Below are 20,369 nucleotides of genomic sequence, written 5' to 3' on the forward strand. Positions count from 1 at the left end.
CGTCGCCGCCGGAAGTCGAAACACTGTTGCATTATCAACTGTTTCATTACATATTTACACGTAAATCTATTTTCTTTCTTCCTTCCTTCCTTCCTTCCTTCCTTCCTTCCTTCCTTCCTTCTGGATGCAAACAGTTCCCTTTATGGAAAACAGTTACATAGCTAAACAAGGCCTTAAATACTTGTATGCATGTAGTCTACTACATCTTGCAGAGTAGAAGAAATAATCTCATTCCCAATAAACCTTGATCTTATCCGATATTTTCATTTCAGTTGTTGAATTCATTGCAATATATGCTGAATTCCTTCAATTGTTTAAACAAATGGGATTCATCTGGTTGAACTGAAGACGCTTAGGTATCTAATGGAAAAACATAGAACTTAACGTTGGATGTTTCTGATGCCGTATCCATATAAACGTTTGGCATAACCTGCATACCCAAATCTGAGATTCCTGCATTACAAGGGGTTGGATTTGATGGCCCTTGAGGTCCCTTCCAACTCTACAACTCTGTTATTCTGTGATTCTACAAGTTGTACAAATTGTTTGCTAATGCTGCAAATTCAGTGACATCAATTCGTGCATTTTATACCAGTTGCTTTGTGCCTGTTCCGGGCAAGCACCACTCCAAGTTGCAAAAGGAGCTGCAGAATGGCCTTGCCCTATTATTTGCTTATGTCAAGAAAGTGTTTGTTGTTATTTGCTCAGCAAGAATGCCGCAAAGCAATTAGACAACCTGAAAGCAAGGGTTGTGGCAGTCTGCTATTTCTGTTCCAGTGGTATATCTGCTTCTCAGTTATAGTGCGAGTAGATTATTCAAGTGTAAAGGCAGGGGACGGACAAGTGGGACCTGCAACAAAATGTTTCGGTGTGGAGTTCCTCTGTTCAAGGAAACAGGCAGTCATGCTCTCTTCAATGATTCCCCATTGCATCCCTTGCCTCTGGTTTTCCTTTCCTTCCCATCAGTAATTCGCGTCCCATGGCCATTGGACATGTTCAGTGTTCATTGCAACACCTTATCTCAGGTTTAACTCCTGCATATCGTCTGTAGGGCAAGGATTAAAATCTCAGGGAGTGGGTCTAGAAGGAACGGAACAGGCTATTTTCAGCTTGGCTTCATGAGAGATGTTTTTTTTTTTTTAAATCAGTTTGTTCCGCTGCTGTCTACCATGTCCTTTAGGATCCAGCTAGGTTCTGTGCTCCATGGGATTCCAGTTCCCTGGTATCTGTGCCTCCTTCCCCAGAGGAGAAATCTGTACCTGCTGCCTTGTGGAACACATTCAGGAGAAGAAAAAGCTAAGCAGCAGGGGAATCTTCCCCACAGAGGCAAGTGGCGCGGGGCGCCAGAGCGCCAAGTTCTGGAGGGCAACAGGGAAGAGGCAGAGGCTGGGTGTGGCGCCTCCTGGCATCAGCTCGCTGCCCTCGGCTGCCTCGCTGAAGCAGTGCCATGCCTGGAGCCTCCGCCTCTTCCCTGCCGGAGGAGCTGCCTTCCAGCCACTGCCCGCCTCCTCCAGCCCTGCAAAGCTGCCGGCAGCACCGTAAAAAGGTCGGCAACCCTGGGAAACGGGGGGGGGGGATCTTTGCACCACAGCGCTGGATATACTTAAGACAGCCCTGCTAAGCAGTAAACTCTAGTCTACATGAATCCAGAGTAGGCTCCCTAAGAAAGTTGGGTGGTATCTTGTATGCCTCCTTCCGGCAACTCCTGCAGCCAAGCTGGCGCCAAATGTATTGTTCTGCCTTTCTTTTGATCACATCAGTGAGGTCGAGACGGGGGTCTTGTCATCTGGGCAGCCCAGGATCTCCAGACACACCGCGCAGACTTGCAGTCTAGGGAAGTCACTTTGCTGCTGATAACACAACAGAAACAACACAGTGAGACAGCAGTTATGGGTTACTGGTCTCTGCAGCCACAGCAGGCACTGTGATTCTCTGACAGTTCGGCTTCACCCCCAGAGGTTGCACTCCATTGTCTTTCAAGACAGACTACCGTAATTCCAGCAAGAATTTAATCCCACCCACCTGCCTAACATATGACTGAATCCTAAATATATATTAGAGCCATGGACAATGTGTGTGGGAGGGGGGAGTGGCCTATTTATGACCCTGGGACTCGGCCCTGAACCTTGTAGCCTGGGTTTGGGCCATGGCCTAGTGAGCTAGCCATTTCAAGTCACTCATCCAACCTATCAGCACCCCAGATTTTAACTGGAGTAGTGCCTTGTACCGAATTCCACGGCAAACCCTACCAAAATAAGCATACGGAAATAGTTTATTTTTCAGCAACAGACTCTGAGGATGGCCTGAGTGTTAACTGACAGCTGCCTGGTTTTCGGGGTTGTTTCTCCATTTCGTGTTGCACAGCATAATGGTACATTGTCCGATATCTGAGGAGAGCTAGCCCTCGCCTGTTGGATAACGACTGATCAAGTGAATAAGTGATCTACTGCAGCACTTTCCAATAAGGGTAATTACATGCTGTCAGCACTCTTTGTGAACAAATAATGAGGAAAGCATTGATTCATGTGTTTGGTGGGGGGGGGAGGGAGCCCTTTTTTCAGAAGTGCCTGTGTGCAAATCCTGAGAACTTGCTTCATGGCTCACTTCACAGCCAGTTCGCATTATCATGTTTCAGGTCTCTGGGAGCCCAGACAGTCTGAACAAAAGAAATTACTTCATTTCTTGCGATAAGTTATTGAAACCTAGGAGAGGAACGACAGAATAAATTATGTGCTGATGATATGTTTTGCATTCAAATGGTTTGTGTGAGGTTTTGTAGTGTAGGTACAATGCTGGTTTTGCTAGAACGTGTTGGAAGCACACGGGGTGAAGCAGAGAGGTCTCACTCGAGATCTTCCTCCCTGGCACCTTGAATGCTTTTTGCAGTAGTTTCCCAAGGGCCCAGGAGGAAAGAAGCCCTTGTACGTACCAAGGCACTCTGTTTCCCAGTGGAAATTGCACCACTTGTTCATAGCAGTGAAGATCTGTTGTGACGTTGCGTGCTGACTGTATCCTTTCAAAATGATTATCTTCATCATCTCTTTTACGTGCTAGTCATCTATGTGCATTTATCTACCCATCAGAGTGTTGTAACGTGGGGATCGTGATTCAGCAAGTGATTTCAGCTCTGACAGAGCAGGCAGGAGACAGCTTCTTCATGTAACACTCTTTATTCAGACAAACAAGACTGGGGAACTGAGGAGAGGGATGCTACATTTATAGGGACAGTAGAGGATACATTTTGGAGGGGAAAATCTCAAGCAATCACAAAGCTGCCTTTTGGTGGGAACCAATAAGACTGAGGATCCAAATGCAGCAACTTAAATGAACCAATAGTAACTGTTCCTTCTGGAACAGGAAGGCAGTTACTTTCCCCTAATGTGAATACAGACACTAATAATACAGGTATGATAACCCTTGAATCAATACACAACACAGAGAAAGGGAGAAAACACTTGACAACTTTATTCATCCGATTGCATATAGGCCATGGTATTTTGCTTTAATCAGACCATAATTTATTAAAGTCAGAAACTATTTTTTTCTCTGCTGAGTATGAATTGTGTCTCCCCTGGAGTAGTCAGGGAGAAAACATGAGGGTTTCAAATAGTACACACACACACACGCACACACACACACACACACCAGATTAGATCAAACCCTATGAATTTGTAACAGGCGAAGCCGCATAACCTCAGCAGACATGCAGAAGAGCAGCATTAATGTACTAATGGGCACTGTGCCTGTGGCTGATCCCCCTCACAAAATGATATATTTTGCTGGGTCTGGGAGTAAAAAGGAAAGTGCATTGTCTTGCCAATAGATTTATTATTGGCTTTTGTAGACAAAAACAAAGCTCAGACGAAAGCCTTGTTTTGGCACCACTCCAAGGTGTTTTTTTTTCTTGCTCTTGCTGGACACAAGTTAAATTTGTCTGACATTCAATGAAAGAATGGCATGCTGCAATAATTAGTTTTATATGCCTTCTGAAAAACGTCCAGACGTTTACTTTGTTCTGAATTTTCACCCTCTGCACCAAGCAGTTGACTTTAGTTAGTGATACACAGTACAGGATGGGCTCGGTGATGAATCAGACTGGGAGTGACTGGGGATATTGTAGCACCTGCAACTCCTCAAATGCACAAGTTCTTTGCACTTCCAGCTGTTGCAGTGCTGTTATAGTGCGCAAAGGAGAACATGTAGAGAAAAGTTCATAAGCCACAGAAGCACATCTAGCTTTCAGATCCTTCCAGTGCAAGTTGTTCTTTGGGCATGACAGAAGCAGTATGACAACCCAGAAGTGAGACACGTGTAAATCAAATAGCAACTGATTTAAATCAAGTGTGCCACCTGAGGTTCCTCTAACTTCTAGCTCTCCTTGCACAAATTCTGTCTGCATTACAAAAGCAGCTCCAGGTAAAAAAATGTATTGCTAAATCCATGACAATACAGTTCTGTGAGAATGACGATATTTTTAACTGAGATAGCTTAGCTGGTGGATCGTGAGACTCTTAATCTCAGGATTGTAGGTCTGAGCACCACATTGGGCAAAAGATTCTTGCATTGCAGGGGATTGGACCACATGACCCTCACAGCCCCTTCCAACTCTATGATTGTATAGAAGGAGGAGGAGGAGGAGGAGGAGGAGGAGGGAAGAGTTTGGATTTGATATCCTGCTACCCGATATTTAATATTTGATATCCACTACCCGAAGGAGTCTCAAAGCGGCTAACTTTCTCCTTTCGCTTCCTCCCCCACAACAAACACTCTGTGAGGTGAGTGGGGCTGAGAGACTTCAGAGAAGTGTGACTAGCCCAAGCTGCATGTGGAAGAGCGGAGACACAAACCCGGTTCACCAGATTACGAGTCTACCACTCTTAACCACTACACCACACTGTCAGGGAACTGTCCCCGATGCAGCGCAATGTAGTGGAAGGGCTCTCCGGATGCTACAGAGAGCCCCAGTCCCACCTTGCCAGCAGCACATCCTCTGGTAGCGAAAAGAGCGGCGAGACGTCCAGCGAGGAGGGGCAGAGTTCACAGGGGAAAGGGAGTAGAGGCTCTGGGGATGCAAGAGAGACCCAACACTCCCTCAGTCCCGAGAGCGATACGGGGGAACACAATTTCTGTAGCCCCAAAGACGTCGTGGGGTGAAAAGAAAGGATGGAAGGCGGGGTTTTCGTATACCGAAACTCTTTTGTTGGGGTCAGAACTGGAAGGGGCCATTCCCGGATTCTGACACCACTTGATACAGACATGAACTTTTTAGCTCTGCACTGTGTATCGTTTGCACAATAAAATCAATAAAGGAAACAGCGGAGTCCTGGCTGCTTACTCATGAGCAACTAACCGAGAACCTTACACACACGGTCACAGAGTGTGTGTTATTTCTCTCAATAATTTATCTGAATTATAGAATTGTAGAATGTTCGCTTTTGCTTGAACCAAAGGAGAAAATGTCAGTGAACTGATGCCACCTTTGGATTTATTTATTTTTTTAATGTAGCACTACTAGCCAAAAACAGTCAGTCGTTCCAAGGGAACTAGGCTGAATTAGAGGCAGGTATTGTGTCTAGAGAGGGGATAAAAGGACTCTGTTTGGGCCAATACGTAGTGGGCCTGCATCCCAGCGTACGTTGCTAGCCACTCTGCACCCACAGCACCCACACCATACAGTTCCCACCTGACTGCTACCTCTGTCGCTGCCAAGCAGTGCGCTCCGTGATCCTCAAATTCCTCCTCCTCTTCATCAGTTACCACTATTGAACCTTGTGACACAAATTGCAGAGTGTAATGTTCCACTTCCTTAAAGAAGAAGAAAAAGGATAAGGAACCTCAAAAATTGAAGATTATTAAACCACAGCATGATTGGGAGACATGGGTAGGGACCACGAGCAAAGTAACTCCATATTTTGCACAGCCACATTGTAGCTTGGCTTCGTCATTAAGCAAAGCTGTATGTTGGAGGGGGAGAGATGCGGGGAATTATTCCAACTCTAGGAAGGAAAAGGCTCCGCGGGAGCAAAGAGGGAACCAGCAGCAGCATGAGCAACAGCAAGCACTTTCTGCGCATGTGTCATTAATTGCTACGACTGAAGGTAAAAGAAGGTAAAGGTAGAGGACCCCTGGACAGTTAAGTCCAGTCGAAGGCGACTATGGAGTGCTGTGCTCATCTTGCTTCAGGCCGAGGGAGTCAGTGTTTGTCCACAGACAACTTTCCAGGTCATGCAGCCAGCAGGACTAAACCACTTCTGGTGCAACGGGGCACTGTGACAAGTGCCAGAGTGCGTGGAAACACTGTTTGTCTTCCCACTGCAGCAGTACCTATTTATCTACGTGCACTGGTGTGCTTAAGGTTGGTTGTTCGAATCTGTGCAACGGCGTGAGCTCCCGTTGCTCTGTCCCAGCTTCTGCCAACTACAGAAGAAATGCACAACTTGGAGGGGGGGGGGTGTTGACTGGCAATCCTGGCTCTGTGGGTGCCCCAGTATTTTAGGTTCTCTCCCTTCCTCTCCCAGGGCTAGGGCTCTGGTGGCCAGGAACTCTGGGTGGCTGAGGTTCACTAGGGCAGCACAAAGCCCTTTCTAACCCCAGGGACTCTCTCTCCCTGGCACCTACAGCCAGGGTATCTGCATGAGAAGAGCCCTGCTTCTCTTCCAGTGATGGAGATGCAGATATTTTCGTCTGGTTCATTGTGGTGACTGCTGAGCTAACTTTCCACCCCCCTCCGAGGGAGAAAGCCCTACTCATTTGAATGTGACTTGCTCCTGAAAAAACATTTCTAAATGGTTGCTGTGATTTTGCCTTTGCTGTAGAAATGGGAATTACAGGAAGCTAATGAGGGATGCGGGTGGTACTGTGGTCTAAACCACTGAGCCTAGGGCTTGCCGATCAGAAGGTTGGCGGTTCGAATCCCCACGACGGGGTGAGCTCCCGTTGCTCAGTCCCAGCTCCTGCCAACCTAGCAGTTCGAAAGCATGTCAAAGTGCAAGTAGATAAATAGGTACCGCTCTGACGGGAAGGTAGACGGTGTTTCCTTGCGCTGCTCTGGTTCGCCAGAAGCGGCTTAGTCATGCTGGCCACATGACCCAGAAGCTGTATGCCGGCTCCCTCGGCCAATAAAGCGAGATGAGCGCCACAACCCCAGAGTCATTCGCGACTGGACTTAACAGTCAGGGGTCCCTTTACCTAATGAGGCTAGCACCTTCATGTGGATCCTCCCTATTCCCTGTTTAATTCTGTCTGAGTTCTTATTTGAGGACACTGGGTGAGTCCTGAGGTTTTGCAGCATGGTGTTTGGGTCTTAAAATTCAATGGCATTCTTCATTCAGAAGTAAATGGATTATCTGTTGGGTCCGAGAAATGAAATTCATTTGGTCATGATGCTATAGGTCATCGTCATGTATTAAGAGTCATGGTAGTGTAGTGACAGAGACATACTACCCTGAAACGTGAAATCTGACCCAAAGGCATAAAATGCCACACTCTTGCTGAAGCATTGCTGATCCAGGTCTGTTCGATGCCTGGATGGCATGTTGCCTGGGAATCCCGTGTACACCATGCTGACTCTTGTGATGAAAGAAATTAAAATCTAGTTCTGCGTCTCTTCAAAAACATACAGGCAGATAGACCCATCTTTGGACAAACTGTTTGCAATTGTATGAGAATGAAGGGAATTTAATTCTAACACAGGCCAGATGGTGGTATCTTTCCAAGGAATAATTTTGTTCCTATTTAGCACGTGAAGATACACGTAATACAATTTTAAAAAGTAAAATCCAGCAACTCCCACCCCACCCCGCAAAAAAAACCCACCCTATTATCCTTTCAGCTTTCCTGACAAGACTTTAGTTTATCCAGCCAAGAAACATAATGTACTTGTACACACCAGTGAATTGATTCTTGGGCTAGGATAATCAAAGTGTGTGTTTGGGTCCATGATTACAAGAGACATTCCTTTTTGCAATGTTTTGTGCTGGGAATTTGTCAGCTCCGTAAGGAATAAGAAGTTGTGAGAACTGCAAGAGGGGTAAATGGGCCACACATTCTCTCTCCAGCGCCAAGGACAGAATATTGCTTTGGAGGTTTACAAACAACTGCTGAGGCGTCTCTTTCGTACTGGCTGAAACTGTATGGATCCCAGCAAATGTCCGTTATGTTTCGCTTCTTTCAAAGAAGAGAACCAAAAGTATTTGCTTCCAAAACATGCATTTTCTGCTTATGCAGAACATATGGGGAACAAACCAGTGGGAAAGACCTCCAATGGCCCCTCGCAGAAGTGAATAAGCTCCACTGGGGCCCATTCAGGAGGCTTTGCTGCTGGATCGCACCCTTTGCTGTTGCATTCAGCTCTGTTGCCATTTTACTTGCTTGGATTTTGTTGACCCCAGTAGAACAGTGATCCTACCATTTTCTTTCTTTCTGAGAAGTCTTTCCAATGCACCCATATGCTATCCTTGTGGAAGCTGTGTACGTAGAAGTCTAGTTTTCCTATTCAATAGTGAGGAAAGGAATTCTGGACACTCATAGTGACTATGATCCTGCAACATTTTGACCTGCCTTTTGCGAGTATATTGTTTGGTCTATGTTCAAAATCAACCATCAAGCTCCTTGGGCAACCTTGGACTAGTCAACCTCGGCTCCAGATAAACTAGAAGCTGTAACCAATATTTGTTTATCACTTGGGGTTTCTTGGGGAAGACAAACCACGAAGCTGGGCTCCTACATAATGCTAAGCCAAACTATGGCTTGGCTGCAGGTAGTGTGGCAGCAGCAGGACTCAGGAAAGAACAAACCAGGCACAGTTTTCTCTCTGGCCACCAGCATGCTTGAATATTCACATTAAACCATAGTTTGGCTTTCCCATTGCGGCCATTTTATAAATTAATGTTTAAATTATTTATTTACTGGTGTTTAGTTATCCCCTCCCAGTTAAATGGTGGGACTGATAGCAAGCAAATACACCAGGAATCAGAATTCCTGAAGAATATACCCTTAGTAATAAATAATAATAATAATAAATTTTTTATTTATACCCCGCCCTTCCCAGCCAAAAAACCGGGCTCAGGGCGGCTAACATCAATTAAAATCACAGCAAAAGAAACATAAAAACGATCAATTTAAAATAACAGATTAAAAATACAAATTTAAAAATTCAATTAAAACTGCAGGTCTCAATTTCAAAATAACCCACCAATAAAAGATGAAGCATAAATATTAAACAGAAACCAACCCAAAGGCCAGGTGGAACAGCTCCGTCTTGCAGGCCCTGCGGAAAGATGCCAAATCCCGCAGGGCCCTGGTCTCTTGTGATAGACTGTTCCACCAAGTCGGGGCCAATATTGAGAAGGCCCTGGCCCTAGTTGAGGCCAACCTAGCGTCTTTGTTGCTCGGGACCTCCAAAAGATTATTATTTGAGGACCTTAAGGTCCTACATGGGACATACCAGGAGAGGCGGTCCCTTAAGTACGAGGGTCCTAAGCCGCACAGGGCTTTAAAGGTCAAAACCAGCACCTTAAACCTGACCCTGTACTCCACCGGGAGCCAGTGCAGCTGGTAAAGCACTGGATGAATGTGGTCCCGCGGCAAAGACCCGGTAAGGAGCCTCGCCGCGGCATTCTGCACCCGCTGGAGTTTCTGGGTCAGCTTTAGGGGCATCCCCGCGTAGAGCGAGTTACAATAATCAAGTCTGGAGGTGACCGTCGCATGGATCACTGTGGCCAGATCAGGGCGAGAGAGGTAGGGGGCCAACTGCTTAATACGGCGGAGATGGAAAAATGCCACCTTTGCTGTGGCTGCAACCTGTGCCTCCATGGAAAGAGAGGCGTCAAAGGTTACACCCAAACTCTGGACAGAAGGCGCTGGCAATAATTGGGCCCCAGCAAGAGATGGGAGTTGGCCTCCCAACCCCATGTCGTCCCGACCCAGCCAGAGGACCTCTGTCTTCGAAGGGTTTAACTTCAACCGGCTCCCACGCATCCATGCAGCCACAGCCTCCAAGCACCTGGCCAGTGTGTCTGGAACCGAGTCAGGGCGGCCGTCCATCAACAGATAAAGCTGGGTGTCATCAGCATTAGCAAGGTGTATCGATGCTCCAGCTCCTTCCTTCCATTCCAGCCATGTAAACAGGGGCATCGAGATAAGATCACATAACAACCGTCCTAAAAGATCTGCTTCCTGGTTCCCTGTGTGCTGCTGGGCTTGGTTCAAGGTGATAGTGATGGTTTACTAAGCCCTGTATTTGCAGGAACAGCTATTCCAATAGCCAGTTTGATTCCTAAGATCGACTGAGCAGGGAGCGGGGCTCTGTTCACAGTCCCCGCTGGCATATGGGGTGAGGAGACTTGTAGAGGTGTCTTCTCCATGGTAGGGCTCCAACGCCGGAATGATTTCCTATTTGAGGTGTATCAATCTCCTGAACTGTTTGGCTTCAGACTCCAACTGAAAACATCATTATTTGCACCAAGATTTCACAGTCTGGTAAATAAAGGGGGTGGTACTCATCAACAAGGGGACCCAGGTGGCGCTGTGGGTTAAACCACAGAGTCTAGGGCTTGCTGATCAGAAGGTCGGCAGTTCGAATCCCTGCCACGGGGTGAGCTCCCGTTGCTCGGTCCCAGCTCCTGCCCACCTAGCAGTTCAAAAGCACATTAAAGTGCAAGTAGATAAATAGGGACCGCTCCAGCGGGAAGGTAAACGGCGTTTCCGTGCGCTGCTCTGGTTCGCCAGAAGCGGCTTTGTCATGCTGGCCACATGACCCGGAAGCTGTCTGTGGACAAGCGCCGGCTCCCTCGGCCTATAGAGCGAGATGAGCACCGCAACCCCAGAGTCGGACACGACTGGACCTGATGGTCAGGGGTCCCTTTACCTTTACCTTTACTCATCAACAAGGCATGCATTTCTATTTTAATTGATCTTGTACAATTCTTTGTAGTGTATGTATGTTTTTAGTGCTGCTCTATTGTGCCTTGCTCATATGTTTGATGTATGTTGCATTACTGAGTAATATTGATTAAAAAAACCCCCGCAAATAATTCCATGCAGTTCCCTACAGTCATGAGAACTGAATTTTATATCAAACTTTCACTAAACCTTTTTCTTTTCTTTTGTCTTTTCTTTAGAAAAGCTCTACAATTCAAATGGACGGGAGCTGAGGCGGGCCCTCTTCTCCTTGAAACAAATATTTCAAGTAAGTGAGCCTTTGTTCAGGTTCTTTTTGTCTGCCATTCAAGCTGGTTTCCGTAAGATTACATAGGTACAGCCTTGTTTAACAGGAAGCTAGAAGATATTGGAATCAGTTACTGGCAAGCAAGCACATTATTTACCCATTTCAAGTGTTTCCCCAGCTCCTTGACTTCATTTTGTCTGGAAGGGTAGATGAAGCAAAATACCTTTTGCACTCACCACCCATGGTGGAAAAAAGAGAACCCCAGTGGCACTATAAATACTCTCCCTCTCTTAAAAGGAAGGTTTCTTTCTTGCTTCCCGCAATACTAGTGGTGGCAGCAGTATCCTTTGTTCTGTGTGCTCCCCCTTTCAACCTGTCATGTCAGGGTGCAAAACAGCCAGCTGAGTGGGGGTCACCAGCCATTTATTGTGCTTTGACACCCCTCTTCCCTTTCATTTTTGCAGTCCTGGGCAGGTAGCAAAATGATGAATAAATCCTATGCATTGTTAGTGAGCTGTATTCAGTGTGTTGGGCTGAAGTTTTCAATGCCTGGTTTAGTTAATAAATAGGTGATGCAGAAGAGACCACTCTTCTGTACACTCATCTAAGTTGTGTGCGTGTGTGTATATATATACACACATATCTGTAAGAGTTTTTTCCAAAAAGCTTGAACATGTATCATGTATCATGTCATGCAAATATTAGGCAACAGATTGTGAGCAAAACTGGGTATGAAATCTCTCTCTCTCTCTCTCTCTCTCTCTCTCTCTATATATATATATATATATATATAGGCACACACACACACACACACACTCATATACACACAGCATTGTGTCATGAATCCATTAATCATTGCTAACAATTGTGCTTTTCAAAGCTCTTAGAGCATCTCTTTTTCAGTCTGTTGAAAAGATTAACTTGAAGGTGTTCAGAGTCATAGAATCTTATCAGCGAGAGAAATAAAATGTCACACACTTCACTCCTAAAGAGTCATCAATCATCCTTAGGAGAGGAGAAGGAGTATTCCCCAATTGCTTCGTTGATCTGAGGAAGGAGGTGTGGCACATGGAACACCCTGGTTCATGAAAAGAATGATGGATGACTCCTCAGGGACTGGAGTAGATGAATTTGATTTAGGGGCTTCATTTGTAGCTTGCCAGAGCTTTCTGTATTCAGCTACCAGAAGAAGAGAATACCCTCTGTTTGATGACTTCAATCTTTTCTAGTAAATTGCTTGGATTCTGTCACAAAGAGGAGAAAACATTTCATTCCCCGCAACTTCTACCGTGTTTCCCCGAAAATAAGACACTGTCTTATATTTATTTTTCCTTAAGAAGACACACTATGGCTTATTTTCAGGGGATGTCTTATTTTTATCACTTCACTGAGGAGACTTTTACTTTCACTTTCTACCGGTATGTCTCCCTCTATGCCTCAGCTTGCAGCTCGCAAGCTTGCAGTTTTGCGTCGTTACGCTGCATAGCCACGCCTATCCAGGGCCGTCTTAAGGGCGCTGCCGGCGGGGCTGGAGCTGTTGGCAGGAGGCGCCGCATCCAGCCTCGCCTCTTCCTTGGCGCCCTCCAGAACTGCACCTATCACTATGGCTTATTTTCGGGGTATGGCTTATATTGCACGGACACTTTATTATTATTATTATTATTATTATTATTATTATTATTATTATTATTATTAGTACCCCGCCCATCTGGCTGGATTTCCCCAGCCACTCTGGGCGGCTTCCAATCAAATACATTAAAATACCACACATTAAAAGCTTCCCTAAACAGGGCTGCCTTCAGATGTCCTCTAAATGTCTGGTAGTTGTCTATCTCTTTGACACCTGAAGGGAGGGCGTTCCACAGGGCGGGCGCCACTACTGAGAAGGCCCTCTGCCTGGTTCCCTGTAGCTTTGCTTCTCGCGGTGAGGGAACCGCCAGAAGGCCCTCGGCGCTGGATCTCAGTGTCCAGGCTGAATGATGGGGGTGGAGATGCTCCTTCAGGTATACAGGACCGAGGCCGTTTAGGGCTTTAAAGGTCAGCACCAACACTTTGAATTGTGCTCGGAAACGTACTGGGAGCCAATGTAGATCTCTCAGGACCGGTGTTATGTGGTCCCGGCGGCCACTCCCAGTCACCAGTCTAGCTGCCGCATTCTTAGTAATCCTGCTACGGCTTATTTTATGGGTATGTCTTATTTTCAGGGAAACACAGTACATTACAAGCTAGTACTTTTTGTTTTCATCCTTGTATTTTCTGTTGACAAAATTCGTTTCACACATACAAGCCAAAATAGGTTTAGGATTGTGGTCATTGATTTAAATTATCCATTGGGCCATTGTATCACACATTATAAACCACTGGTGAACATCAGTGGACTTCTCATGGTGTGGAAAGAAGAAGCCTTTGACGGCTTGCTTTTGAGGAGAAGGATGGACCTACCACCACCTACCTCCTCACATAGTTAGACCCACCACCTCCTGAAGGGGAGAACTTCCCCCGAAGGCACCACCACGCAAAGGGGTACACATACCCTGTTTTCACTTCAATTGGGGAGAGGGGCCATGATTGATGAACGGGAGTAATCTTGCCTCTGGATGACTGTTCAGGTGAACATTCTTAAAGTCTCCTTTCAGGCATTCACGCTCTGTGTGCACAGGTTGCGAGTGGGGCTGGTGCATACAGCAACAATCTAAGTAGGACTGGCGCCTGCGGCCTTTACGCTGTTTTTACCCACGTGCGTGCAGCTGCGGTCTTGCACTTGCCTTGGGGTGAGCTCCCATTGCTCTGTCCCAGCTCCTGCAAACCTAGCAGTCTGAAAGCACACCAGTGCAAGTAGATAAATAGGTACTGCTGCAGCGGGAAGGTAAACGAGGTTTCCGTGCACTCTAGTTTCCGTCATGGGGTTTTGTTGAACTGCAAAATGAGGCCACAATCCTGACAATAACAAACACCATTGTAAGGAAGGTAAAGGTAAGAAAAGGCTGGCCGCATAACCTGGAAAGCTGTCTGTGGAGAAGCGCTGGCTCCCTCGGCCTGAAAAGTGAGACAAGCACCACACCCCATAGTCGCCTTTGATTGGACTTAACCGTCTGGGGTCCTTTATTTTACCTTTACCTTCCTTACAATGGTGTTTGTTATTGTTAGGATTGTGGCCTCATTTTGCAGTCTTACCAGCTATTTTTGAATGTCAAACTAAAACAACCACTGACAATAATTTAAAACAGAAAATCAGCTGGAATTTCTATGATGCCCAAGTATTAAATGTCATTGTTGTTCTGTAGCAATACTAGTTTTGCCTGGTTGCGGTTCCCTTCCATTGTGCTGTTATGTAGATGTATTCTTTGTTGCAGCTGAATAGAGCTTTTGATTTTAAGAACTCTTATAGCACAATCCAAGTTAGGTTTACTAAAATAAAAAAAGGTTTAATGTGCTTAATTCTCCCTATTTAAATTAGTGGAACTTCAAAGTGCTTAACTGGCTGGATTGCATACTTAAGTTTCCAGTTTAGTTTTATTATTCAAATATTCTTGAATGTGATCCACAGCTTGGCCTTACAATTTTCATGTGAGGCTGTTCCCTCTTATTTGCTTGGTTATTGAAGTGGATTACATGCATATGTAAATAATTTTATTTGTAAAGGGACCCTGACCGTTAAGTCCAGTCGCGGACGACTCTGGGGTTGCAGCACTCATCTTGCTCTATAGGCTGAGGGAGCCGGCATACAGCTTCCGGGTCATGTGGCCAGCATGACTAAGCCGCTTCTGGCGTAACCAGAGTATCGCACAAAAACACCGTTTACCTTCCCGCCAGAGCGGTACCTATTTATCTACTTGCACTTTGATGTGCTTTCGAACTGCTAGGTTGGTAGGAGCTGGGGCCGAGCAACGGGAGCTCACCCCGTCGTGGGGATTTGAACCACCAACCTGATCGGCAAGCCCTAGGCTCTGTGGTTTAGACCACAGCGACACCCGCGTCTCTCTAAAAAAACTAACAAAAAAAAAACCAACAAATATAGCGGCCCACTATTTGCATCCCCGTCCCCAAAACGCAGAATCCCGCAAAATTTAACCAGTCTCCTTAAAGTTAAGATTTTTTGCTCAGGGGAAAGAAGTAAGGAAAGGAAATAGAACTCAAGAAGCAGAAAAACTTCCTGAAGTCTCAACTCAAAGCAGGCATTTGTTGTTCTCGGGCTATCTTACTACTCCCAGTGCTATAAGGTGTTTCTGTTCTTTGAATGCGATGATTCTTCATGGTTTTGGATGGCTCCTGTCTCTTTCGCCACTTCAAATCAGCCTCTTCCTTTGAGGAGTCAATTGCACTTCCTGCACCATCAGTTTCTTAGGAACTTGGGAGAGTGAGAAAACCCCTTGTTTGCTTTGATTCAGCAGTAAAACACTGGATTCTCCAGGACAAAACAAAATCCCTGTTTGGACGTGGATCTGGAAAACTTGGACCCCTGCCTAGAAAGTGCATAGGAAAGCTAATTGGGGATCAGCCCTAAATTAATTTTCAGGAAAAAAGACTCTGGATAGCCAAGGAGGAACTTAGCAAAGACCGGTTCTGTAAGCATCAGTGCAACTGGAACAGACCACTAGGAATATATAACACCAGTTTTACAACAACTTCACTGGTGCCCAGTTATTTGCCTACTTAATGTTTGTTGCCCTCAAAACCTTAAGCAACCCAGACCCAAGTTACCTTCTCCCTGTGCCCCTGCTTGCTCCGCTCATCAGCCACCAACGCTCTGTCACTGCACCCACATTAACCCCCTAAAGCAGGCATAGGCAAACTCAGCCCTTCAGATGTTTTGGGACTACAACTCCCAATATCCCTAGCTAATAGGACCAGTGGTCAGGGATGATGGGAGTTGTAGTCCCAAAATATCTGGAGAGCCGAGTTTGCCTATGCCTGCCCCAAAGCTTCCCTTTCCAATGGTGCAGCAGGTGAACACACTAAACTGCCTTATACTGAGTCAAACCAGTGGCTTCCTCTTCTGGAAGTTCTCAAAGGACAATCTATACCCAAGACAATCTAGCAGAGATGCCAGGGAATGAAGCAAGGCCACACAACTCCCTCCCGGCGAGGTTTGTCTTGCTCTTTCTTCTTCTTTTTTTAAGTTTTAGGCATCTGGCAATGCCTGCATTTTCCTGCAGATGTTTGGGGCCTCTTGATTGTACTGCTGATACTGGTTTTCTTTGCTAGGCTTCTGCTTGTTTTTATTAATGTGCTGTTGAATTTTTCTTTCCTGGTTTTAATCTGCGTTTTCTCCTTTTAAAAACTGTTAGCTGCCTTGCAGATTTTGTTAAAACTAAAGGAAGAAGATAGATGCAGCTTTAGCAGAAGTGTGCTGGTTCAAAAAGTATACAGAGTATACATGGTTTCCCCCCCCCCCCTTTCTTTTAAAGGTGTTAACAAACCATTATTCAGCAGATTTTTCTCTAAAGGATGGGTTTCTGTTCTAATGAGCCCTGAAGTTTCCCTGTGCCCTTTAGTCTGTATTTTCCAATTTTGCCACCAATTCTGCTGTCATCTTAAACTAATTTATATCCCTGGAAGAAATAATAATAATTCTCAAGCTCTAATCCTCCTTTAAACCAATTTGATTTTTCCGTCCTGCGCTGGGTTTGATGTGCAAGATAGCTTTTGTCTGGTAGTCAGTGAAACATAGCCTGTGTTCGCAGGTCTTCCAAATAAAGTGACATCACATCAGAAATAAGGAAAGAATAGTTGTGGTTCAGTCTGGGCCTTGTTAAGTAGCTGGTTGCACCTAACTAGAAAGTGTAGCTGTTAATAATAATAAAAAACACCCATCTGATTAATATTTTGAAGATGGTTTTCATAAAAACCAGTATGAATATTTCCCCAATTGTTTATGTAGGTAAGTGGTAGGAAATGAGTCTAAATAATCCTCATTTGACACACTATCTGGTGTAGTAAGTAGTAAGAATCTTTTCTTTCCGTTTTACTTAAAAGGAAAAGAAACAATGGGTTTCTGTGTATATTACTTATAAACAAAGTTGTAGTGCTATCTTACACTCATTCTGAAAAAAGCACAATAGTTGCAGTTGGCCTCTTGAAGAAACCTTTCAGAAACCACATTAAGGCTTCATTTTCCTCCTCCCCACGCCCTGTTTTTGACCTTAAACCATCTGAGTACATCTGCTATAATCAAATAGATGCAGTGAGCATGGAGGTCTGCTATATACAGAGTTTAAGGAACAGTTTAGTACAATAGTGCAGATGGCATAGACTATTAGGCCAGAATTAGCCTCCGCAAATCAAGCAAAACAGAAGTAACTTTTGTGTCATCTCAGAAACAATGCTTTTTAATGGAGACAGTTGACATATTCAGTTGTAAGATATCCAAGAGAAGTAAGAATGTACTTGCATGTGTGAACTTGCCCTAAATGTGAAGCAGAACCTATCCACTTAGATGTATTTTCTGGGTCCCACTTTGATGCTCAGCTGAAATAGTGGTATACGCACAGTAGGTTGGAAAAATAATTTTCCAGTTAGCAAGTTTCTGGCATGGAAAATTCACGAATTTTCTGGGGAAGCCTGTTTCAGAAATGCATTTTTGTTACAGTAAGCCCTCTTGCCTCGATGCTAAAATACAAATGGACAGTTATATAGTTCATTCTGTTCTTGTTGTCATAATATTCTTTCCTCCTATAGATATGGAAATCTAAGACGGCCGTTATGCTCTGCAGTTTGTGTGACTGCCAATAGGAAGCCATGACAATCCCAGCATGGCAGGCAGCATGCAGCGGGGCAAGAAAGGAGTGTTGCTGGCAGGCATTTAATGGAGGAGGGAGAGGGGTTTCGCAGTGATTTAGCAAGCCGCTCTTTTCACCATTAAAATGTGGCTGCAGGGCAGGGAGAGGCGCTTCTCAGAGCAGATCTGCAGGCTGCTGTGTGAAGCTGCCAGCGTGGTGTGGTTAAGGGCAACGGACTTGTAATCTGGTGAACCGGGTTCGCGTCTCCGCTCCTCCACATGCAGCTGCTGGGTGACCTTGGGCTAGTCACACTTCTTTGAAGTCTCTCAGCCCCACTCACCTCACAGAGTGTTTGTTGTGGGGGAGGAAGGGAAAGGAGATTGTTAGCCGCTTTGAGACTCCTTAGGGTAGTGATAAAATGGGATATCAAATCCAAACTCCTCCTCCTCCTCCTCTTCTTCTTCTTCTTCTTCTTCTTCTTCTTCTTCTCCTCCTCCTCCTCCTCCTCCTCCTCTCCCCCCCCTTTAAACACGGCCGCAGCACCTCCTCCCTCCTTGGAAAGGGGTTGTGGGTGAAGTTAGCTGTGCGGAGAAGGGAGCTGATATTATAAAAATGTTTTTATTTCATTTTATAATATTTATATGCCACTTTACTGAGCAAAGCTTGCCCATGTACTATGTTTAGATGTTAATCCCTTTGATCACTCAAGAACTTAAGCCTGTTCTTGAGTGATTGCTCGTTGTGCCCTGCTTATTACCATTTGTAGCTGAATAATCCAGAAAGGAGAACTCCGGGAGATTTCCATGTTTGGCTGCTTTTCTCATCAGTGCTTTAATGCTGGCCGATGAAGGAGGCAGACCATAAATCTTAGCAATATAACAGGACTGCTCCTTTTTTTTTTTTTAACCCAAGGACAACATCCTTCTCTCCACATATTCTGAAACGTGTCAACATTTTGATCATAATTTGCTCCTTGGCTCCTATTTTCAGTTTTCAAATTCCCCAACCCAGAAACTCATTCTAGTAGAATAGCCTTTTAAATTTTTGGTCGCTAATGTTAGAAAATCAGTAAGTTAATGGGGTTTGAAAGACTGACTACTTTATTTCAGAAGTGATGTAAACACAGTCCTTTTAACGTAGGGGAAACTAGTTTGGATTCTTTTCATCTGTCTTTGCACAGTCCAGATGTTTGGACCTTCTCACAACCTCATCACATTATAGATGCATGATAAAAAAAGGTCATGTGTAGAGTGCAAATGTCTATGGCATGATGTTTATATTCTCTTTCTTCACACTTCCATTCCCTTTCCTTCCTATAAAAAAGATACATTAAAGCCTTTTGAAGTTTAAAGCTTAGATTGTTTATTCAGTATTGTTAAAATCAGTCCGGTTAAAGTGTCTTTTATGAATTTAATATGTGTTTTAAATTCAGATCAGATCCTGAAGGATGGCTGTTGTTCCCCATTAACTCATTTGGATATTTTGTTAAATTCAAACCTGCCGTGTATCTTACACATCCACTGAACAGTCATTTTGAGTATGGAAATGCTAATTTTGGTTATATTGTTTGCATCTTACAGCATTTGAATTTTCAGGATGTATTGCTCTTAAAGTGCTTACAGAAAGGTGGCATACAGGTTTTGAAAAAAATAAAATAAAAGAACGAGGCTGAACAAAATTCTCCAGGGAGGGAATTTCACAGTTATGGGGTATGGCAGATTCTTGAATCGTGCAAGTTTGTCGCAGCTCACCCCGACAACATGACTCAGGTCCCTGCTAGGGCTGGGCAAGATCTGGTTTTCAACATTGTGATATATCAGCAGCTAAATACCTCAATATGCTGTTATATCACAATGTCTTGAATGTATCTTGGCTGTTTCTTCCTCCCTCCTCACGATACATTGCACGGCCCTGCAGTGTGCCTCTCCAACTTATGCCTGAGCTTGAGGGGCATCAGAGCCTTAACTGCTCATTTTGGGGGGGGGGTTTCCTACCCCCCAGCTGAGCGAGCGCTGATGCCTCTCCGTCAAACTATTTTGAAGCTTTGGCAATAAAACTCTACTCTCAAATGAGTCGTGGACCATTGTCATATACCTGTATATCTGCTACATAATAACCATCTCTCATATAACTAGAAAAATCAGTATTAATTTGTGAGCCGTGCTTACTGTTTGTTTCTTTGTGAAAAATATTACAACGACAACTCATTTTTCTTTTTTGCCTTTTTCCCTGATAGGATGACAAGGATTTGGTTCATGAATTTGTTGTGGCAGAGGGCCTGACCTGTTTAATAAAAGTGGGCGCTGAGGCGGACCAGAACTACCAGAATTACATCTTGAGAGGTACGGAAGTTTATTTCCCAAGCTGTTTTTGCTTCAGTGCAACATTTTCTACTCCAGACCATTCAGTTTAACGGTGCTGCTTAGTTGCAAACTGCAGATTTCACAGTTTCCCTGTTTCTTAGTAAAATACATTATTTGTTT

At 44.8% G+C, this 20,369-nt stretch overlaps 1 protein-coding gene across 1 annotated transcript in view; it reads left to right on the forward strand.

Moving 5' to 3' along the window:
- FHOD3 (formin homology 2 domain containing 3) overlaps positions 1–20,369 on the forward strand; it is a 270,953-nt gene that overhangs the window by 122,614 nt on the left and 127,970 nt on the right. Inside the window, 2 exon segments of the mRNA XM_033169563.1 lie at positions 11,121–11,188; positions 20,123–20,228. Coding sequence (XP_033025454.1) covers positions 11,121–11,188; positions 20,123–20,228 — 174 coding nt within the window.

This window comes from Lacerta agilis, chromosome 14 (assembly GCF_009819535.1).
Source record: "Lacerta agilis isolate rLacAgi1 chromosome 14, rLacAgi1.pri, whole genome shotgun sequence".
NCBI lineage: Eukaryota > Metazoa > Chordata > Lepidosauria > Squamata > Lacertidae > Lacerta > Lacerta agilis.